The following is a 23,324-nucleotide window of genomic DNA, read 5'->3' as shown; positions in this document are numbered from 1 at the left end:
ATTTCACTGCCTTAAATTTTACATTTTTGCTTATTTTTTTATTGCGAAGTCTTTTTGAATTGTGTTTGAGATGCATGTATGGTGATTGATGGAATGCATTACCACAGAACTAAATATTTTCAATATATTTATGGAAAAAATTTATTTAAATTTATGGTAGGGATGCAGACATGAGGTCTTAAAGGGACAGTTAACCCAAAACATTTAATTCCATCATTTACTCACTCTCATGTCATTCTAAACCTTCTTTTTACAAAAATGTGCTAATTCAAAAATTCATATAACGAAAACTCTGTGTTGTTTGGATCCCAGTGTTCTTCAAAATATCATGTTGTTCAAAATAACCCTGTTGGAACAACATGAAAGTGAGTAAATAATGATACAATTGAATGAACTTTCAAAATGTACTCTAAAGGTTCTCTATATTTATCTATAAAGATACATGTGATACAAAACATGCCAACTGTAGCCAATAAATTAAATTTAAATCCACAAACATGCAAATATATTTGTCTATGAGTAAGAGTCAGGGGGCTGGGAGGAGAGGAGGGGGTTGGGAAAGGGAGATCATTACTGCACCACCTGTTTGGTGGCTTTGACAGACAGGTTGGTGTGTGCTGCTGTATCAGCAGGTCAGAGTCAGCCAGTGACTGAAAGAGAGATACAAGAGAGAGGAAAAAAGGCAAAACAGTCCAAAACATGAGCTAGAAGTCGAGTGCACAACAACATGGCTGAGACATACAGGAAATAGACAGAACAGAGACAAGGAAGGGAAGTCGGATTCTGATCATGGCAGCACTGAGCAGCTGGTAAAGTCAGCATTAGCTATATGAATTGTCTCAACCTTGCAAAAGTATATAACAATAGGAGACATTATGAGCATGAAGGTTGTGAATGACAGCATTGAAACAATGTATCCTCTTGTGCGTGACGCACATGCAATTTATGCCATAAGGTACTATTGGGGGAAAAGTGATGTAATCACCCTTGCTTCTGTTGAGCCCCCCTTTCGGGAATCCCTCTGTGATTATCACCTGTTACTGTCCATCTTTGTCTCTCTCTTGTCATCCTCCCTACTCACCTCAATTAGCTTGTGTCATTTTGTGTCACAGCATGAGAAGCTTAACTGAAACAACACATTCTATACATTTTAATGACACCATGTGTCCAATTGGCTTTGATAGGTGCGAGGAAGAATGTCAAAATAACAAATATATGCGCACACAAAGTGGGAACCTCTATTTCCTCTCATGCCATTCTCTGGGCAATATACATTCATGTGCAGAAAATGGGTTAAAATTGCTAATCCTGTTAAAACTATAATCACAAAATGATTCCATTAATCTGCTCTGAATACATATTAAACTTTACAAAAGCACCAATAGCCACGTGGGGCAGAGTGCAGACATATAGCACATATAGCATCCCGAGTCCAGGCTCACAAACCTTTCCTGATCCTGCTCCCCTTTCACTCTCCCACTTTACATCCTTTCTATATTACTGTTCTGTCCTAATAAAGGCAATAAATAAAATAAACCCCTTTTTTTATAAACAATGGACATCAAATACACATTAGCAGAATTGTACAAATGTTATTTTGTATGCTTAAAAAAATATTCTAAATGTGTTAACAATCTGCAATACTATTTACATGACTGGATGAATCGGATTTGTTTTAAATGACTCAAATGCTGTATTAGCATTAGCACCATGCTAACTGTTTACATTAATTATGTTAGTTGCATTTTATGAATTGCACTTATCAAGCCAACCTATTGTGTGATCCACTTCTGAGCTGTGCCTATCAGTTGTGAAGCACTGTACTGAAAATGGACAGCTCTAAATGTTGCAGGGCTAATTACTCTACACGTTTCAATTTATTGACTTCAGGTCGATGAGGCCATGCGTAACTTGGAGTGAGCTTGCCCTCTGGTGGCATAAATTAGTAACAGCATCCTATGCTAGGTTCTGTTCTACATTACGCTTTCCTAGATGTAAAACCTCACACACTCCTCATTCAGCCCCCAAATCACTACAGTTCCAGAAGTCTCTGTGCTTGAACCGCTAATCATCTCCATCTGTGGCAGGTCGTTCAGGCCGCTCATCCAATCATGTAGCTTCTCTCGCCACTGCTATGCTAACACTCAACTGCAGAACTCCTCACACATCATGCCTCAGAAACTCATCTTACATCTCAGACTATATCCATGTCCAGCATAATTAAAAACGCCCTTCCCCAAGCATTTCATAGCCACACTAATGCAAGCCTCTTCTTGCCAACAAACCGCCTGCATTATGTCCAAAATTGTATTATCTGGAATTTCTTTCACTTTATACTGCATGATCTGCATAAATCCATTCTATTGTTGCAGGTTTACACTGAGACTCATTATTTTGCACATAATGGCAAGTACCAACCATTAATGTGACAAGCACATAGTCTCAAAGAAAAGAGCAAGTCTCTTACATTTCTTACAGTTTTTCTCTTTCTCGCTCACACTCACACAAACACACACATTCACACTCAACACTTATAGACACCTGCTGTCAGCTTGATTGTGGGAGCCACTCTCCTTGATGCTGCCAAATGGAACAGCGACCCTCTGAGCACATCTGAGCTGTCACTCAGACGTACACAGACACCCCCGTCTAGCACAGCTTGTAAGGTTAAAGCAGGCAAAGCAAACCCATAGAAAAACACTTTTAAACTGTATTAGCATTAATATATGAACCAGTAATATTGAGCATTTCATTGTACAACAGCATAAAGTTGAATGTATACATTCATACATCGAGTATACAAATCATACAGTGTATATACAGTGAGAGTAAAAAGTATTTGAGCCCTTGCTGATTTTGTTGGTTTGCCCACTAATAAAGACATGATCATTCTATACTTTTAATGGTAGATGTATTCTATGGTAGACAGAATATCAAAACGAAAATCCAGAAAATAACTTATTTTAATTAAAAAAGAAAATAAAATATTTTAAATTGATTTGTATTTCATTGAGGGAAATAAGTATTTCATCCCTCTAGCCAAAAGCACTTAATACTTGGTGGCAGAGCCTTTGTTTGCAAGCACAGCGGACAGACGTTTGTTGTAGTTAACCACAAGGTTAGCACACATTTCAGGGGGAATTTTGGCCCACTCTTCTTTGCAGATCCTCTCTAAATCATTATGGTTGGTGGGCTGTCGCTTGGCAACTCAGACCTGCAGCTCCCTACATAGATTTTCGATTGGATTGAGGTCCGGAGATTGGCTGGGCCACTCCATGACCTTAATGTGGTTCTTCTTGAGCCAGTCCTTTGTTGCTTTTGCTGTATGCTTCGGGTCGTTGTCATGTTGGAAGACCCAACCACGGCCCATTTTCAACTTCCTGGCAGAGGGGTGGAGGTTGTCCCTCAGGACTGCACAGTACATGGCTCCATCCATCTTCCCACTGATGCGGTGAAGTAGCCCTGTGCCCTTGGCAGAGAAACACCCCCAAAACATAATGCTTCCACCTCCATGCTTGACGGTGGGCACAGTGTTCCTGGGGTCATAGGCAGCATTTGTCTTCCTCCACACATGACGAGTAGAGTTTAGGCCAAATAGTTCAATTTTGGTCTTGTCTGACCACAGAACCATCTCCCAATCACTTTTTACATCTTTGAGGTGATCATTGGCATACTTTAGGCGGGCCTTCACATGTGCCTTCTTAAGCAGGGGTACTTTTCGGGCACTGCAGGATTTTAATCCATTGCGGCGCAAAGTGTTGCCAATTGTTTTCCTGGTGACTGTGGTCCCAGCTGCCTTGAGGTCATTCACTAACTCCACGAGATCATTGCCACCCCACGAGGTGAAATCTTCTGTGGAGCACCAGACCGAGGTCTATTGATGGTCATGTTATACTTCTTAAATTTTCTCACAATTGCACCAATGGTTGTTACTTTAATACCAAGCATCTTGCTAATATTTTTGTAGTCCATTCCAGATTTGTGCAGGTCAACAATGCTGTCTCTGAGGTCCTGAGAGAGTTCTTTGGTCTTACCCATGTTGGAGAGTTTGGAATCTGTCTGATTGTCTGATTCTGTGAACAGGTGTCTTTCACACAGGTCATCAGTTAGAACAGGTGTCTTCAATTCAGGTAACAAGTTGATTGGGAGTGTCTAACTGGTCTGTGAAAGCCAGAACTCCTAATGCATACTAGGGGATCAAATACTTATTTACCTCAATGAAATACAAATCAATTAATATATATTCTTTAAAGTTGTTTTCTGGATTTTCTTTTTGATATTCTGACTCTCCATGTTAGAATACATCTACCATTAAAAGTATAGAATGATCATGTCTTTATTAGTGGGCGAACCAACAAAATCAGCAAGGGATCAAATACTTTTTACTCTCACTGTGTGTGTGTATATATATATATATATATATATATATATATATATATATATATATATATATATATATATATATATATATATATATATATATACACATATATATATATATACACACACATATATGTATATATACACAGACACATGTGTGACCTTGGACCACAAAACCAGGTTTCTATTGAGGTATGGTTTGCTAACATAGGACAACGTTTGGCAGGGATACAACTATTTGAAAATCTGGAATCTATAGAGAAATCTAAATATTGAGAAAATCTAAATTTGTAAAAGTTGTTAAATTTCCTAGTTCCTAGCAATGCATACTACTAATCCAATTTTTTTTTACATATTTACTGTAAGAAATGTACAAAATATCATTATGGAACCTTTCTGGCATGAAAGTCTTTTTGGCATGAAAGACAAATGATCATTTTGGCCCATACAATGTACTTATGAACATTGCTACATACATACCTATATATATATTGCTACTTTTGACTGTTTTTATGGGCCATGGTCTGACACACACACACAAATCCAACCTCTCATTGGATAATATAAATTTAAAACGTTTTTTCTCAGATACACATTGGACACTATTATTGGCCTTTACAAATTCTTATGAGTAAAATATCTCTGAAGTATATTCCCATTCACTTCAGGGTGATTATGAACATGAAATTATCCAGCCATGTCTTCCTGCGTCACAGAAATATAAATACGAGGGGAAACAAAGCCCAAATTCACAATGAGAACAACTAAATATAATTTTGAAGTACAGCAAAAGAACATTCAGCTTCACAAATTAGTGATGTGACTTCAAGAAAAGACCTAGAGCAGTGAAAACTCCCATTTCCATCGTCAAGGTAATAATTTTGAACTTCTGATCAACATAAAATGTTACAAAACTGCCTGGAAGAGGATGTGTTTATATTGTCCTAATGCATGGTGTGGAGGAGAGTTTGAGTGGCTAGACTCTCCAAGGCCCACAGCTGGAGAATTACAGAAAATAGTTGAGTCTCAGGGTCAGAAACCCTGATAAATGTCAAACAGCACCTACATCACCACACGTTGTTTGGGAGGGTTTCAAGACAAATTCTCCTACCTCATCCAAAAACAAACTCCAGCATATTCAGTTATCAGACATGACTGGAACTTCAAATGGCACTGGATTCAATGGTCAGATGAAAAAAAAAAAAAAAAAAAAAAAAAAGCTTTTTAGCAGCAAACATTCTAGATAGGTTTGGTGAACATAGGGATAAAAAGTACCCCATGTGTACAATGAAATATACTGGTGTATTTTTGATGTCGTGGGCCTATATTTCTCCTGGAGGTCGTAGACATCTTGTTTAGACACATGGCATCATGGATTCTATCAAAAATACTAACAGATAAAAAAATCGATAAGTTACTGATTCTGTCAAAAATCTTATAATGGGCCATGTTTGGATCTCAACAAAAAATCAACAAAAACCACAAAAGCAACACAAAAATGGGTCACTGAGCACAAAACCAAGCTTCTGCTAAGCACCATCATGGAGCGGGGGAATCTAAAGTGTCTGGAGTGATTCTGGATTCTTGACAGGCGCTATCTAACCTCATCGGGCATTATAGAAGAAAATCAAGAGCTGTAAAAAACTGGCAAATGGACGTTTAAAAAAGTATTGAAGGGTTTTGTTAATTGTGGCCAAATTGTGTAACATTTATTTCATAATGAAATTTTCCCCATTGTTTAACTTTTTATTATCCAATGAAAGGTTAGTTTTTTTGTGGATTTTTTTAAAAATAAAAAGGATTAACAATTCAGATTATTAATTATAATTAACAGCCTTCTATAATCATATTTACTATATGTAATGACATTCATTCATTCACACAGTGGTTTAGGGGAAAAAAAAAAAGAAAAGATAGATGGCTTGGAAGCATATGAATTTGATTCATTTTATTCAAAATCCTGTGACACAGGTTACAGAAATTAGGCTGTTTAAATATCTGCAGTCGTTTTTTAAATTGTGTATTAAATATATAAAGTGTTCTGTGACATAGCACGCCATTTCAAATATATACATTTCCACCATAAATAAATAATTCTCATTGGTGCAAGATTATTCTTCGTTAGCTAAAACACTCTGAGCATTCACCATTAATTTGTAAGGAGCTGAATATTTTTAAAATGTGTTTTGAATCTACATTGAAATGAACGTAATAAAAAAACTAAACCAATCTGAATGAAGTAATATGCAAGCAAGTGTGCAAACCAAATGTAGTGATATCGTTCAGCAGCTGGACACACTTCCACTGCGTGCAAAATATGTGCTGCTGCGAGCCTAAAGCAAAGTTAATTAAGCATGAGAATCACTGGAAAACAGAAGGGCTTGACAAGCTTTAATTAGTGTGTGCAAATATTCAGATTCTTAATCAAATCTGAAATTTAACCAACAGAACTTTAGATTAGCCCAAGGTGTCCAGTTCGTGCATGATGTTTGGTTATTTACATGGCAAATTACATAAACAGAAATAATCAGCAGTGTCTGAACCTTTAAACCTTTTTAAGCAAGGTTTTTTTCAAGCTGCATACCTAAAGAACTGAATCTCAAGAAACTAATAAATTAGACATTCAAGCCTAATGTTAGATCATCAAGATTAATTTGAATTGTGCAAGAGCACGCACCAGAATTGCAGAATTGTATCACTGTACCTATGACAATGGAATCTTTTTTAAAATAAATAACTTATATCACAATGTGCAAATTTTCTTGAAATTTTAATTCAAACTCTCTGCAATGATTTGTAACAACTGTCTTATCAAGTAAAATCTTCTTTGTCCAGATAAAAGTATATTTTCCAACCTAATAACTTATACTTGCCTTGATGAAGGCAAAGGGTTTCTAAACCAAATAGTTCAAGTTCAATATTAAAGAAGAACAAAGGAGAGCATTTTAAAAGAAAAATATGAACGTGACTATACTACTCCCTTTTGTAAAAATAGCCATGAGGGAGAAATTGAAATGAACACAGAGTGAGATTTAAAATGCATAAAATCTGAATATGAATAAGCAGAGTCATGAAAAGGCCCAGATGCAATCTACATTTTTTTTCCTTCTGCATTTTGTAGGGAATCTGTAGAAATTCTACAGAAGGGATGCAAAAAATACAATGTGTTCTTCAACCAATTGATGAAGAATCTCAATAAAAACAACGGAAAATAAAGGTGTAAATGACACCATTGGATATGCCAGGTCAAAAGATTTGTACAATGCAAGTTTTAAAGTTTAATGAGGACAACTCCATACTGTCCTCTGCAGGTCAGGTGGAGTCTCACAATGAAAAGAGCGGAGGATGTGTTGAAGAACTTGGAGAGTGATCTAAGTTCTAATTCTGCGGACTTTTGGGTGGGCCTAGTCATTAATGGCCTAGATATGCTGATGCACTACTCTAGGCAAATCCTTGACGTCATGAAATCATAATATAAAACCATAAATAACAATAATGAGCTTCTTATTCTTTTACAGTAACTACATCACACCCTTAAAGAAAGATGCTTCATATGAAAAAAACTGAAATGAGAACAATAAATAAAAAGCAAATAAGGGTATTTCAAAGTTATTCAAAGTAAAGAATCAAAACAAATGTATTTCACCAAGAGGTCTAACTCAATAACTGAAGCTTATTAGAATGAATTCGAAGTTGAATATTCGAGTTCAGTCATCACCAGTAAAGGTCTCGAGAGTTAATGGAATGAAATATAGACAATAAGATGTAACTTGTGAGAAGGAATTATTATACTCAATACAAAATAAATTAAATGTATTTACAACTCTGCTTATCTTTTTAAAATTTAAAAAAAGAAGTATTTGTTTACGCCCTCCATGTAGTTCCTATTCTTCCCCTGTGTCACTGTCAGACTCCATTTCAGGAACTGTTGAACTGTACCACTCTGCATTCTCTTCTGGCTCGCCTTGTATACTAGCAAGCGAAATCCCTCCACTGTCTGGCTTTGCCTTCATGTCCATTGCCTCCAGCTGCTGGCCTTGGTGCTTGCGCTTCGTGTGACGTCGTAGCGTGTTGCGCTCTGCAAAACGCATGTGGCATATTAAGCACTGAAAGGGTTTCTCACCAGTGTGTACTCTCTGGTGCCTCATTAGTTCCCCTGATTCACGAAAACGCCTTGGGCAAAGCTGGCACACAAAGTTTCTCTGACCTGTATGGATGTGTTTGTGTCGCTCAAGATGGCTTGATCTTTTGAACGCCTTGCCACAAAGTTGACATACATGGGGTTTGCTTTGGGAGTGTGTGATGGAATGGCGCTCAAGGTCCGAAAGATAGTAGAAGACTCTTGGACAGTACTGACAGTAAAGAATACGACGAGGGCCTAATGCTTGGTTCTTTGGGTCATTTATTGAATTTCCAGGTGATCCAGGACAAATGGGTGACATAGAAGAGGTGGTATCTAATGAGTCTGTTTGGTCTACCGAGGTAGACTCAGTCTCACCATCACAGTTTACCTCTATCTCCTTATTTTTACTTTCATTGACTGTGGCAGAGGAATCGGGCTTGGTTGCTTCAGAACATGAAGGAGTAGTGACTGAATGCGTCTCAGGCTGGTTTTCTTGTTTCTTCTCCACAGACACAGCCAATCTGAGAAGGGCTTCTCGAAAGGAAGTGGGCACTGGTGTGTCGGAGTAGGCATCAGTGCTGAATTGCTTGGTTGGACTTGTAGAGGTCACTGTGGAAGTGCTAGAGGAAGCAGTTGATGAGGTAGGGCTAGCAGGAAGATTAGAAGGGTTATTCGGTCCTGAGATGTCTGTAGCTGTGGCAGAGGAAATCGTGCTGAGGCTGAGAAGTGATGGACGTGAACTTAATGAAGATCCCAAATCAAGTGGACAAGTTGCTAAGGGAAGTGCAACAGTGGAAGAAGAGGAAATTTGCGATAACTGCCCGGGCGAGGACGAACTCTGAGTTGAGGACACCTGAGGAGATGACAAAACTAGGAAAACAGGGGAGGACTGAGTGTTCTGACTAAGTGAAACTGGTAAGGAAAGAGTAATTAGCCCTGGGTTGGCTTTAGAGGCCGGTGAGGAAAGAGACTGAAGCTGAGATGGAGGAAGAAGAAGAATGGGAGTGTTTGACCCTGTAGTATTAGCCACAATCTGAATGGGAACTGATGCCAAGTCAGACACGGCAGGTATGATGGAAGGTTTATCAAGAGCTACAGAACTGTAAGAAGATTTTGGCTCCTGGTTTGGGGCAACTTGTGAGGTTTCCACTGAGACATGACCTATAGACTTATTTGGACACAGTGAATTGGGTAGTGCCTGTAGTCTGGAGTCTGCAATATCCTGTACATCAGCAATGAATGAGGGCTTATCTTCAGCTTGTCCTGGGCTTAGCTCTGTTGGTTCAGAGAGCCCCTCGGCATGCTGTATATGATCAATTTGTGGAACTTTCTGTCCATCTGCGGTGAGTGTATAAGGAATGCCCTGGTCATCTATAAGCAGTGTATCCATCGGATCTGGGATTATGATGTTGGGATACGATGTGGTTGGCATGGCTTCTAGCGATGAGGAGGACAGATGTCCATCCCAATGCTGAGGCAGATATGTATGCGCGTCACTTACTGATGGAATCCAGCAAATTTCATTGTCGTCCTCCTGCTCCACTTCTACATGTTGAGGCTCCTCCTCAATTTCATCAACTTCCATGTGAAGTGAACCTTCATATTCAGGGTCTACAACCCATTCACACTTCTTCTCTTTACTTCGATCTTTCTTTTTTGGTAGGCTTAAATCTAATACCATGTCTTCTTCATACTGTCCCAAAGACGTTGTCACTGCCATGTTCTTTCCGATATTAAGTCTCTCCTTTCTGACATTACATAAAATTTGCGTTTTACAATCTTCAATGCATTCTTGGCTATTTTTAAATTTTTCTTTGTCTGCATTTAGGTCCATCTTAAGTTTACTCTCTCTTGCATGTGCCTCATCCACAACCTGTGTTTTATTCTCAGTACATGACTCCTTGCTTGTGTGATTGCCTCCACCAGGTGATGGTAGTTTGTCATTATGAAAACCTTTATTAAAAACAGATTGTCGTTGAACCTTAATCTCTAGTAAATCATTGGATGAGATGTTGGCAATGTTTGTAGCTTTGGTTGTTACCTCACAAGCTTCTGTCATAGCATTATCAGACTCTATCTTGGGTATCAGCTGCATGTTTGTTGGTAGACTTCTTGTATTCTCATGAAAAGGAACTAATTTATTTTCAACAGTCTGGTTTTCAAGAAGACTCATCTGGTTTAAGTCTGATTCATTTTTTGGCGAGTTCTGCTTGCTGTAATCCTTTGTCTGATCTTGTGGTGGAACAAGAAGCACATCTGGGGTTGCTTTGTCATCAGACTCAGTCCTCAATGAGAGTCCCTCATCTGATAACTCACTCTCCTGACCCACTGACATTTGGCTTTCTTTGGTGGCAGTAAGATCAGTCCACTTAATATGTGGAATGGTCTCACCTATCCTGTCCAATGTTTGTTGTTTGCGCATAGCAACTTCTGTACATTCAGAAGTAGAGAAGAAATCATATTATTCAGTACTCATGGAGTAAGTCTGTTCATTATAACCTGAGAGAACATTGAAATATTGCCTGACAATGCCACACAATCTTGCATAATCCATGTAATGGCACCATTGCCAGTTCCATCTGATGTAACTGATGATTTTCACCCATGTCTCTGCTATTGCCATCAGTCAGGACCTTCTACTCATCTAAGGCATCAATCTAAAACAAACAAGCAAACAAAAACACATAAGACAAAAACAAGATTCTACATTCTGTAAATAAATAACAGAACTCAAGTTACAAAGACAAATCTTTAAAAAAAAAATTATAATTTAAGGTATCAATCCTAGCATTTGTAGCATTTCAAACTTACGATCACTTTGTATCTTCTTTATACATTTTTAGTAACATCTAATACTTAATAAATATTCAATTTAATGTTATATTGTTATAATTGTGTATTTACATTGTTTAAAAAAAAAAGACAATCATATAGCAGATAAAAATGGATGATGAGGAAGTTTTAATGTGGCTTGAAAAAAAACTGTACAACAATTTGCTATTTTTTTAAACTAAGGGGTTTGTTTACTAGTATATATAAATCACTTATATTCCCAAGCATAGACAAAAGCATAACAGATATTGCAGTTAAACAGAGGAGGCGCTATAGATAAATAAAATAATTTTACTTGATTAAAAAAAAAAAAAAAAAAAAAAAACTGTAATTATATTTAATCTAGGGATCCGTAATGTAAAAAAATAAACCATTTGCCTCTTTCTTAACAACATGATTCAATTTTAGGTATTTTATTTTAATACTGATTTCTTCTAAATACAAGCATTAAACATCCTTGTGACATCCAGTGAGCAGCTCTTCATAGAAAAAAAAATTAATATAAAAACCATCACTTATTATTTTATAATCCTTTAAATTTCGTTCTATTACCGACATACAGAAATATTATATTAAGTCTATATTTAAATTCTTGGTACTTGAAGAAATTAACTTTTTACCTATCGCTCCAATACATTTCTTACACAAGCTCATTCTGAGCACAAATACTGTCATTATCAACTTTCTCTAGATTCATTGTTTTGGTCCAATAGGTCAACAAAACTCTTGATATATTATAAAACCTTAGAACACATTTCAGAGGTGTCTGGTGGATCCTTCCTTGCAAATCATGTTTTAGCAATCGCTTTCAGTTGTATCACAAAGCATAACCTCTTTACCAGTGGTTCCCAACCCCGGTTCTGGGAGCACCCCACACTGCATGCTTTGCATGTCTACTTAAGCACACCTGATTTAGGTCATCAGCTCATTAGTAGAGGCTCCAAGACCTGAAATTGGTGTGTCAAAGAAAGGAGACAAACAAATGATGCAGTGCTAGGGTGCCTCTAGGAACAGGGCTTGGAAAACTCTATATGAGAACAATAAAAAACTAACAGAATTATGACATTTTAAATAGTATATTTAAACAAAACAAAAAAAACACAAATACTTATGCAACAAAATAATTAGCAAACTGTTGCTAAATATATTACATTTTGTTGCATAATGCAATTGTGTATAGAAGTAAAGAAGTTTAAACTACTAATAAAAACACTAAAATCAGACCAGGTTTTTTTGGTTGTTGTTGTTGTTTTGTTTGTGTTTAGTTTTTTTGGACATGAAAAGCTTAATGGGGTGCCAGCACAAATCAATAGTCAATCACGTTACTAACGGCGATTTTTACAAATCTGACCAATAATTCAACCAACATTCGACGTCTGTGTAATATTATCAAAAGTACACAAATGCCATGCAGTTATAGCAGAAATGCAACGCAATGAGCTTGAACGGCGCGCTGTCATGGTAGCAGGTCCACTCCTCCTTCCCGTGGTTTTCATCACAAATTAACTGTCAACGCGCACGGCTCAAGGTTTGACACCAATGCCTTTGTCCGTATACTCAGCCATGCAGCACTGTGGGAGAGTTAGAGATCAACACGGGGACATTCGACGCCATTACGCGCCGGAGGTCCGTTTAAAGAAGAAAAATATCAACCCAAACATCGCGTTTGATGTCTGTGAGGTCCAGACAGCGAGTCGAACCCGTGCCATTACATGCCCAAAAGTATCCGCCTGAAGGATATGCCTTCCCCATAACCTGTGTAATGCAAATACACCTGAATTATTTACATATTTTGGTCAAAACACTGACTGCGCTCGAACCTGCGACCAGCCATTTTATGCGTACCGAGGGTTCGAGCCGGTGACAGCGCTCGGATACACTGCTGCCTTGGAAACCCTAATTCAAACTTTCTAAGACAACCAACGCTCTTCAACTGCTACTCACGCGAACTCACATTTCTCCCCAAAGCTTATAACCGTTCGCGCACAACGCTTCTTTATAACTGGAATATTGAATATGAAACTGTTCTCACCCCACGAGTCAGCTCGCGCAGGCACTGACTGGCCCGACCCTGAGATACTTCCGGAAGACCAAATATGAATGAATGACTGGGCGGAGAGGTTGAGCGCGAGCGAAAGGGGAGGGGGGTGTCGTGGTGTTGCAGTTTTCTGCGTCCGACCTGGACACGCTGTAGGATTGAAATTGTAGAGAACTTCAGCTGAGCTTTAGTTAATATGTTCGTTATTTTCATGATAACACGTTTAGATATCCGTGACACATCATTCGATGTAAAAATGAACAATTATATGATTATTAACTTATTAATAACATAAATACAAATGTTTAATATTTATACATCCTAGTCATGCAAACTAGAGCCACAATTCATATAGATCGATTTTCTTTATGTAGAATATCTTGTAGGCCTGCTTTACATTGTATTTTTTGGTTTGGAGATGGAATACAGTACTCAAACAGTTTTTTGTACACCTTATAAATCATGGTGATATTTTACTTACACCCTTTGTGTAAAATGCATTAGAAAAATAGCTACATTACATTAATTATGCCTTTGTACAATAATACACCTTGTACAGCCTCATGAATAATTATAAGTTAATACGCTATAATGCTTATAAATGTATTGTTACACGATGCATTATATATTTGATTATATTACGAAGATAAAATGTATTACAATGCACATTATGAATCATTTTAATGCATTATAAACTTTACTAACCCTTTATAATGCATAACGTCTAGTGTTATTTATAATATAACACTATAATACACTACAAAATAATTTATACAGTGCAACCAGCTAAAATAAAGTCATTGTTTTAAATGACAACAAACACTCCAGTTTCTTTAATTCAAGAAGAAAAAACATTTGAAGATGATTCACTGCGAAGTTTACACAATGCAAAACTGAATCTGTATAACAGCAATAATTAAGCAAGGCTTTATGCTATAATAAGTTTTATTGATGTAATCCAATCCGATTAAGCAGTCCAGTCAAAGATCAGTTACCTCTAAACATATCATAAAACTGCTTTTGGCATACAAAGAGCATCAGTACATGGCATGGTTTCTGAGTTCACCTTTAGCCTCTGCACTGGTTGTGGGTTTGAGAAGAAATAAAATATTATAACAAGATAAACACCAACTCTACATCAAAAATCAGTTTTACACGTTGTATGACAATAAAATACATGAAAGGAGAGCAGCTTGCAGCAACCAAGACCTCAAGCAAGTATGAGGGTGTTTGCACATATCAATTATGACACAAATTCTGTTTAAGGTAACTTTGTCAATGCAACACACAACAAAGAAAATAGTTAAATGAGGCATAACTGTGAGATCCTACTGAGATCCGTTCCAAAAACAAACCGAGTTGGCATGTTAATAATACAATTTATGTTGATCCAGACTCCAGATCATGGTCTCAGAGTGAAAAGAGAGCGGTGTGCGCCAACCTGCAAAATGTGTTGTCAAAATTTAATGAGTTCACTGAAGGTCAGCGGGATCACATGGATCAATCTCTGAAACCAGCCGATGAGGAAAGAGCTTGAACTGCAGCCAGGTGGGGTCTAAAGAGAAAAGAGGGAGGTGAATGTTATTTTTAAGTGAAATGTACACTTCTTATATTATGTGCGTTACTGTGGTGTGAATTTTACCAAGATAGCAGCTAGGTTGCTCTAGCTGTCCGTCCACACAGACCTCCGTGGCAGTGAAGCTGCACAGTTTTTCTGGATGTTTACAGAAAAATGTCACATTCTCTCCATGAGCAACCACACCATCCGTCAGATCATATGGCCAACGCTTTACTCCTCCCACGATCACCCTGCTGCGTTGAGCTGGGACTGGACAGCGGGCTGAGCAGAAAAGACAAGCGAGGAAATGGTGAAGTTAATGATGCTGTTTGTCGTGACAAAAAGGAAAGGGGGTTCATTATTCACGACGGAAAACCCAAACATTCCAAACCTTATGTTTATATTTATACGCATTTGTTCGACACAGTCACGATGACTTGATGCATTGTTCTGTTAAGAGCTTTATTTACCCCGGCAGGCAGGCTCTGCACTCCATGTCCCATTAGGTAAACAAGTCACTTGATTTGGTCCGTCCAGCAAGAAGTTCTTCTTGCAGAGATAGTAGATTGTATCGCCCACTTCATATTCAGTTCTCTGGACAGCCACCAGATGTCCACGTTCAACCTCCTTAGGAGGAGGACAAACCACACCTGATAACATACATAAGCATACACCTATATGTAAGTGCTCTGCAGAATTCAAATTTAAACCTTATAAAGTCTAATTGTGAAAACTGTATAAAAGAATATTCCTGAATTCAATATATAATATATATATATATATATATATATATATATATATATATATATGTGTGTGTGTGTGTGTGTGTGTGTGTTGTTACTTTGCTTATCATTTAGTATTTTTTTAACCAAGGTGGCTAGGTTTTTAGGCTAAGTTGTAAAAATTGAATATAGGCCAAACTTTAACGAAAAATTTTAATACGTGACCCTGGACCACAAAACCGCAAAATAACTCTCTGGGGTATGTTTGTAGCAGTAGCCAAAAATACATCGTATGGGTCATAATTATCGATTTTTCTTTTATGCCAAAAATCATTTGGTCGTTAAATAAAAGTCGTGTTCCGTGAAGATATTTAGTAAATGTCATACTGTAAATATATCGCAACTTAATTTTTTATTAGTAATATGCATTTCTAACCACTTCATTTGGACGGCTTTAAATGCGATTTTCTCAATATTTACAATTTTGTGCACCCTCAGTTTCCAGATATTCAAATAGCTAGTTGTATCTCTGCCAGATATCATCATAACTGTCCTAACAAACCACACTTAAAGCGTTCACCCAGAAACATCTTCATAATCAGTCGTTTACTCAATGTCAAGCTCTTCCCAAACCTAAAGGAATTTCTTTTAGCCACTGAACACAAATGAAGATATTTAGAAAAATGTTCATAGCCAAACACTTGACGGTAGCCATTGGCTTTCGTGTTAAAACGCTGTCAGTGAATCCGTCACAGACATAATATAATTGATTGTGTTTAGCAGAAGAAATTCATATAGAGTGAGCAAATGATCTGTAGCGTGTACTGAATCCCGGTAGGTGCATGTACAACAAGCCCAGGTTTATCCAACAGGGGGCAGCATTGCACCAGTGCATTAGTCAAACCCTCATCTGCTGCTATATCGCTGCACACTCACACATTCATTTACACATAGTGCCCTATCCACCTACTCACAAACCCACACAGTCTTCATTGCTCTTCTCTCTCCCGCTGTCCCTCTCATCTCTCTCTCTCTCTCATTACTTTGTTCCATGGCGTGCAAGAGCAGGCAAACTGAGATCTCTTTAGCGGTTTGGAGCAACATTTTCCTCTCATGCATGCTCTAATACACCTGCTATTTCCTTTTAGCAAGATCTACGTCTCAGTCGTTCCCATGTTGAGGAGTGCATACAATCACACGCACACACTTACGTTGACAGATGGGGTGAGGGTACTGCCACGTCTGGTTCTCATGACAGACATTATCACTATTTCCAATCAGCACAGATCTGCACGAGAAAGAAGACGAGGCGCGTCGATTAAACAAGCACGATAAAACTAGATAGTCACAGTTCTCTCTGTTTTTCTTTAGTCTCACCCAGGTGCACATTGGTACTGGATGTTGGATCCCACGATAGCGCTGCCCTGCACAGAGAGCAGATCATCATCATCAGGCAAAGTACAGGACACCTCAGGAACCAGAACCGGCTCTGCTGCAGGACCTCCTCCTGAGGAGGCTGGTGGAGAAACCAAAATAGCTTATGTATCTCTTGCATTGAGTATGCATTAAAAGGTGGACATGTAGCTTAAAACACATGCAAAGTTTTTAGAATTGTACTTTTCAGTTGAAAGTTTCAGTTTAATTATCTAAAAGTGTAAGCTATAGTGAAAATCAATAAAAGAGGAAAAAGAAGTAATTTCCTGACACCTTGTGTACACATCTTAGTCATTTAAAAAGGATATTGCAATAGACTTGACCTCGAAGCACGCACAGTCATGAGGTCTGCAGCGGTCCTCTTTATGATAGCTATAATTTCCTGTCTTATGTTTTTTTTCCCCGCATGTTAGTTTTATAAAATGATTTGATTCAGCTGACAATTGTTTAAAAAAATAATAATAATAATAACTTTAGTAGTTTTGTAACATTTTAAGAAAGAATAATGTTAGGCTATTAGTAGTAACTACTAGTAAATAATTCAGTATTTATTTGTATTTTTTTTATTTATTTTAATTTATTTCATTTTCTGATAGGCTATATAAAAATTTATATAGTATAAATATAAAAGATGAGCCCCTATGGGGACACAATGCTGGAAAAGATATTGTTACAATAAAATTGTAAAATTTCAGAAAGAAATGTTACAGTGGTTTTGCAAATCTTTTACGCTTCCCTGAGAATTTGCATACATTTTTTAGTGTAATGACTAGTGATGCAATAAAAGGTGAATTTTAAAAAAACATTATTAAATTATTTTGCACAAAGGTTATCTTTGAAAAGCAATATTTCAGGCAAAAATGTTTGAGGCAATGCAAAATATTTGCAAGTAAATGCAACATATCTAGGAAGAATGCAGCTTTGCAGTACAAAAGTTATAACAGAAATCAGATCTGCTGCTGATTTTCTACTTTTAAATTGATTTGCATTTTAATAAGTGAAATACGTATTTGATCCCTTATCAATCACAAAGCTTTCTGGCTTCCAGGTGTCTTTTATACAGGTCACCAGCTGAGATTAGATCTCAGTTTGTTAGAAAAGACCGCTGTCAACAGAAGCAATAAATCAGATTCCAAACTCTCCACCATGGCCAAGACCAAAGAGCTTTCCAAGGATGTCAGGGACAAGATTGTAGACCTACACAAGACTAGAATGGGCCATAAGACCATCTGCAAGCAGCTTGGTGAGAAGGTGACAGCAGTCAGTGTGATTATTCACAAATGGAAGAAACACAAAATAGCACTCAGTCTCCCTCAGTCTGGGGATTCATGCAAGATCTCACCTCGTCGAGTTTTAGTGATCATGAGAACGCTGAGGAATCAGCCCAGAACTGCACGGGAGGATCTTGTCATTGAACTCAAGGCAGCTGGGACAATAGTCACCAAAAAAACAATCGGCAACACACAATACTGTGAAGAACTGAAATCCTGCAGCACCCACAAGGTCCCCCTGATCTAGAAAACATGTCTGGAGTTTGCCAGTGAATATCTGAATGATTCAGATTAGAACTGGGTAAAAGTATTGTGGTCAGATGAGACCAGAATCCAACTCTTTAAAAAGTTCAAAAGTTCAAGAGCCTGGATGGTGTAACCAAGAACGATAAATTTAACAATAACGACAACTGTATTTTGTGGGTTCTAATTACTAATTATTCAATAATATAGGAATATTACCACAACAACTGGAACAATGATAGCAATGAGAACCAATATTGGTGAAATCACTTTCAGAATGTGATGAATGATAAAAACAGCCAGTCAAACTTCAAAGAGCTTGTGCATTTAAAGCAGCAGGCGACGAAACTGCAGGGCGCTCTTAAAATCAACAGAATGTTATCAGTTGGTGTGGACAAAAATCTAGTTATCTTCATAGCTATCACTCTTGGTGTAAACGGGCCTTAAGAGCAAAGATATTACAGCAAAAAGCCGTCCGTTATTCAGCCTCCCGGGCTTTTGGTTCATGGTCGTGACAGGAATTCGCATGGATGACCCTGTGGTTATTGGCCTGGAGCTTTTATCCACTACATTAGATGAGGTAGCATGAGTACAAATGAACGACTAGGTGAATGGACAGATGGATATGTAGGGCTGACAAATGGATTCACAGGTCAACGTGTGGCTGAGCGGGTACCCAGAAGATGGTTGGACAGAATGCGCATCTACATTTTGAGTTTTATCAGAAAGAAATCCATCTGGAACAAGCTGTTCTCACATTCCCTCTTGAGCAGTTGACTCATGCAGTTATGTATCAAATCTCTCCCCCTTTTGTGAGGATGACTGATTAATGAAGGGGGAGGAAATCACACAGTCAACATGCACACACACCAAACTTCCATTGTACATCAGTTCAGCTTTGAATGCACTTGAACTCTGTGTGTGAATCCAGCGTATCTGCATGCCTGTCTCTGCTTGTTAAATATTCCATGTCACTGATCTGCAGATAATAGAGTACTGCAGGACGGTTCTCACAGACCCCAAACGCCCACACCTCGGCTCTTTTGACAGCTCATTCCTAGAAATACCTCTCATGTTACTCCAGGAAATGTGTGTGTGTAAATGTATGCATGTGTTACAGAGGGGGTGATACTGGGAATGCTGCAGCCTGGAGCTCTGCCGATTCACGCCTCCTCTTCACAGAGATGGAGTCTAAAGACTAAAGCCCCATAGCCCAGAAGCGAGCGGTGACCCAGGTCCACAAGCTCTAAGCTTTTATTACTCATGCAACCAAAAAAAACATTATTATGCAGACACTGACACATATATCTCATTTTTTCCTGCAATTATGGCCAGTTGTACTCAATATCACCACCATAATATTGCTGCTGCTATGAAGGCATTCCCCTGAATTGCATAATATTGACATAAACTGGATGGTTTACAAATATCAGATTTATCATCTGATAAATATCTGATTTATTATGCAATATCAGATTTTAAATGTTACAGACCCAGGGACCTCCGTCTATATATGTGCATATCGCTTTCTATAATCGTGAACAGTTAAGCCATTTTTATGTTTAGAATCTTTATTTGTTTTGTTTCTGCTCTAGGACCACCTGTCAGATCTTCTGCAGACCCCTGGTTAAAATTTTGGCCATAGTAGAACGGTTTTAGGTTTTATGGTTATTTGGGAATCAATCTATATTCTAATGTTCCAAGGAACCCAGGAAGGCATCTTTTTCCTCTGCAATAGTTTATACCAAATACAGACCTACAATCCAATATCAAGAAGCTTGTCCGGATCCATTTACTTCATACTTCTTCTTATTTTTTTTAAATATAAGAGCTTTCTGACCCTGCGCAGACAGCAACGGAAATACCAAGGTCAAGACCCAGAAAGGTAATAAGGACAATATTAAAATAGTCAGTGCAACTTTTGTACTTTTTTGTGTGCAAAGAAAACAAAACAATGACTTTATTCAATAATTTAGTCTCTTCTGTGTCACATAGTACATGCCTTTAATTGTAAACAAGCTACGTCAACAATGTCCTTATTACCTTTCTGGGCCTTGAACGTACATTGCTGCTTATGGATAACCAGCTCTCGGATTTCCTCAAAAATGTTTTAATTTGTGTTCCAAAGAAGTTTGGGACGACATGAATTTTTGGGAGAACTATCCCTTTATACACACACACACACACACACACACACACACACACACACACACAAGACAGAATGACTGAGCAATAGCGTAATAGTTTGACAGACAGACTGATAAATTATAGGTAAGTAAAAAACACTGTAGGAAAAAATACTGTAAGTTTTCTCCTTCCTACCTGTACAAACAGGCTCGTCTCCACTCCACTGCCGGTCGCCTTGGCAACGGCGTATTGTAGTGTCCAGCCCGTTATGCATGGTGAACCCGGGCTCACAGCGAACCTCGAGCAGAGCGGAGAAAGAGGGTGAAGGGGAAAGAAGGGCTACATCAAAATTCTTTCCAGGTGGGAGAGGCCAAGGACACGTGCGACCTGTTCACGCAGGAAAAATCGCATAAGAGCTGGGAGCTCTGCCTTATAATACATCATAGATCTGCTTTTTAAGTTTTATTATAACGTGTTTAGATGCATCGTGGGGTTTTACTCTGACCTGGGGCCACACAGCTGAGTCCACACTGGCCGTCGCAGAGACACTGGCGTTTGTTGCCACAGTCTTTATCTTGCTGACACTTTTTTGGGCACGTTTGTCTTCTCTCGTTACCCAGCATCCTCTCTGGGCACTGTTCTGTTGCATCCACTTCAAGATAGGCATGCACAGAAACATGAAAAAAGTGAAGAAATAATAAGAAATGCAGATCAATTTAGTGTGCTGACATACATACACTACCAGTCGAAATCTGTTTTTGTTTTTTTTTAATGAAAGATGCACACCACCTAATGCACACCAAAGCAATTCAAATACAGTATAATTTACAATAAAGTAAAATAATAGTTTAATATTAGAATATATTATAAAATGTAATTTATTCCTGTGGTGGCAAAGACATATTTTCAGCAGCCATTGCTGCAGTCTTCAGTATCACTTGATACTTGATACACGATATCACTGTTTTTACTTTATTTTTGAAAATCAAATTAAGGCAGCTTTGGTGTGCATGTAGTATCTTTCAAAAACATTTAAAAAATCTGAATCATTCCAAATTTCTGACCAGTAATGTACATGCAAACAATGCTTTAAACACAATGTATATTATGTGTCTAACTATTTAATCTGTGCCATAAAATAGCAGGCTGTTAAATGCCTGGCCGTCTGCCCAAGACACTGTTCTCTGAACTAAACCAGGTGTTTAACACAATTTATCCACATAAACCAGACAGTGATGAATGTAGCCCACCCATAAACAGGATGTAACATTTAAATGTTAGAAGCTCATAACAAAACAGAATGCTGGTAGTAGAATGAAAGAGCTTAACACAGTTATGCATTTCTGATTATGCAATGATTTTGAATTGAAACAGAAGATGATACGCTGCATATGTACAGTGTGTGTGTGTGTGTGTGTGTGTGTGTGTGTGAGAGAGAGAGAGAGAGAGAGAGAGAGAGAAAGAGAGAGAGAGAGTGCCAAATTTAATGGAAAACTAGCTCTATAGAGATAGATTGTCAAGGTGGGAGGGGATTGAAGTAGTAAATGAAGTAAATGACGAATCATACATTCAACACATATTTTAAAGGAAAGGTTATAAAAATGTATAATTTACTCACCATGTCTTTCCAAAAAGTATTCAAAACTACAGTTCTTACGAGTAACACAAAAATACACAAAAATAAATAAAGAAATTAATTAATTCATGAAAAAATGAAAAAAGTTCCTACAATGAAAGTCAATGGAGTCCAGAACTGCTTTGGAGTCAACTGACTTTCACTATATGGGCAAAAAAACAGTGAAACAATTCTTCAAAATATGTTTTCAGCAGAAAAAAGAAAGGCATACAGGTTTGGAGCAACATATAGTTAAGTAAAAAAAAAAAGTAAGTGAAAAAAAAAATACAAAAATAAGATGGAGACCATAATGTACTTTTAACTAAATGCAAATAATCATATTTACATAAAACATCCAATTCATATCTGATCCTCCACATCTTTACTCGTCCAACAAGGCAAATATCCATCATATATGTTCTCTCATTCGTTCATTATTCATTACCACATCAGTAAAAAACATTTACTTGGAATGCTACCCATAATCCTTTCATTTTTCTCCCAGACACCCACACACACAAACGCGCTCACCTGATGCTGCAGACAGGCTGCTGAGGGCCCACACACACAGAAAAGACACAAGCAGAGATCGCTCCATCTCTCCCAGACACCCGCTGCAGAGGTTTTGAAAGAGGTAGCGAGACAGGAGAGGGGATATAAAGATTGGGGAGAGTCTGGAGGAGGGGGTTTTTGTGATGGTGTGATGGCGAGGGAGGAGTGGAGACGCCGTACATGCAAGAACACACACATCTGGATCGTATTGAGCGCTTTGAATGCTCGGTAGAATTCCGCAGAAAAAAAGACCTTTCACCCAATTCCATTGATGCCAAATGAGCGCAAACACTCACCCCCACATCAAATGACAGGCCTCACGGATACACTCTTCTCCACATACACACACACACACACTGTGCCAAGCTGAATACTGTAGCAAAGTGACCCGCCTGATACAGACTCTCGACACGCCACAGTTAAACTCAG

The 23,324-nt window shown here is 38.0% G+C and overlaps 2 protein-coding genes across 5 annotated transcripts; both read right to left on the bottom strand.

The window, feature by feature from the left end:
* Window positions 1-6,313: 6,313 nt before the first annotated feature.
* Window positions 6,314-13,431, bottom strand: LOC122360763 (zinc finger E-box-binding homeobox 1). 3 transcript variants are annotated; one of them, XM_043261612.1, is made up of 2 exons: window positions 13,368-13,431; window positions 6,314-11,160 (listed from the first exon to the last, which is right to left on the bottom strand). In XM_043261612.1, the coding sequence occupies exon 2, from the start codon at window positions 10,923-10,925 to the stop codon at window positions 8,265-8,267; it is 2,661 nt and encodes an 886-aa protein (XP_043117547.1). In that variant the 5' UTR covers window positions 10,926-11,160; window positions 13,368-13,431; the 3' UTR covers window positions 6,314-8,264. The 3 variants fall into 3 exon arrangements, with proteins under 3 accessions (XP_043117547.1, XP_043117548.1, XP_043117549.1); XM_043261613.1 differs by having other exon boundaries at window positions 13,290-13,375; XM_043261614.1 differs by lacking the exon at window positions 13,368-13,431 and adding an exon at window positions 13,280-13,320.
* A 750-nt stretch (window positions 13,432-14,181) lies between these two features.
* Window positions 14,182-23,108, bottom strand: ntd5 (ntl-dependent gene 5). Of its 2 annotated transcripts, XM_043260330.1 has the most exons (9): window positions 22,875-23,108; window positions 22,347-22,380; window positions 21,234-21,380; window positions 20,924-21,115; window positions 17,031-17,169; window positions 16,865-16,941; window positions 15,402-15,581; window positions 15,016-15,213; window positions 14,182-14,928 (listed from the first exon to the last, which is right to left on the bottom strand). In XM_043260330.1, exons 1-9 carry the CDS (start codon window positions 23,091-23,093, stop codon window positions 14,846-14,848), a joined length of 1,269 nt encoding a protein of 422 aa, XP_043116265.1. In that variant the 5' UTR covers window positions 23,094-23,108; the 3' UTR covers window positions 14,182-14,845. The 2 variants fall into 2 exon arrangements, with proteins under 2 accessions (XP_043116265.1, XP_043116266.1); XM_043260331.1 differs by lacking the exon at window positions 22,347-22,380 and having other exon boundaries at window positions 14,185-14,928; window positions 22,875-23,011.
* Window positions 23,109-23,324: the final 216 nt, after the last annotated feature.

The sequence above is a fragment of the Puntigrus tetrazona genome, chromosome 16, assembly GCF_018831695.1.
Source record: "Puntigrus tetrazona isolate hp1 chromosome 16, ASM1883169v1, whole genome shotgun sequence".
Taxonomy (NCBI): Eukaryota; Metazoa; Chordata; class Actinopteri; order Cypriniformes; family Cyprinidae; genus Puntigrus; species Puntigrus tetrazona.
This window is presented reverse-complemented; position numbering and strand designations above follow the sequence as displayed.

Excerpts from the sequence above, each read along its gene's own strand:
- ntd5 (XM_043260330.1), bottom strand. The coding sequence starts at position 23,093 with ATGTGTGTGTTCTTGCATGTACGGCGTCTCCACTCCTCCCTCGCCATC. Across the intron at positions 15,582-16,864 it reads CCCTCACCCCATCTGTCAAC|GTGTGGTTTGTCCTCCTCCT; the intron begins GTAAGTGTGTGC and ends GTATGTTATCAG. Across the intron at positions 14,929-15,015 it reads GCAACCTAGCTGCTATCTTG|ACCCCACCTGGCTGCAGTTC; the intron begins GTAAAATTCACA and ends TTTTCTCTTTAG.
- LOC122360763 (XM_043261612.1), bottom strand. The coding sequence starts at position 10,925 with ATGCGCAAACAACAAACATTGGACAGGATAGGTGAGACCATTCCACAT.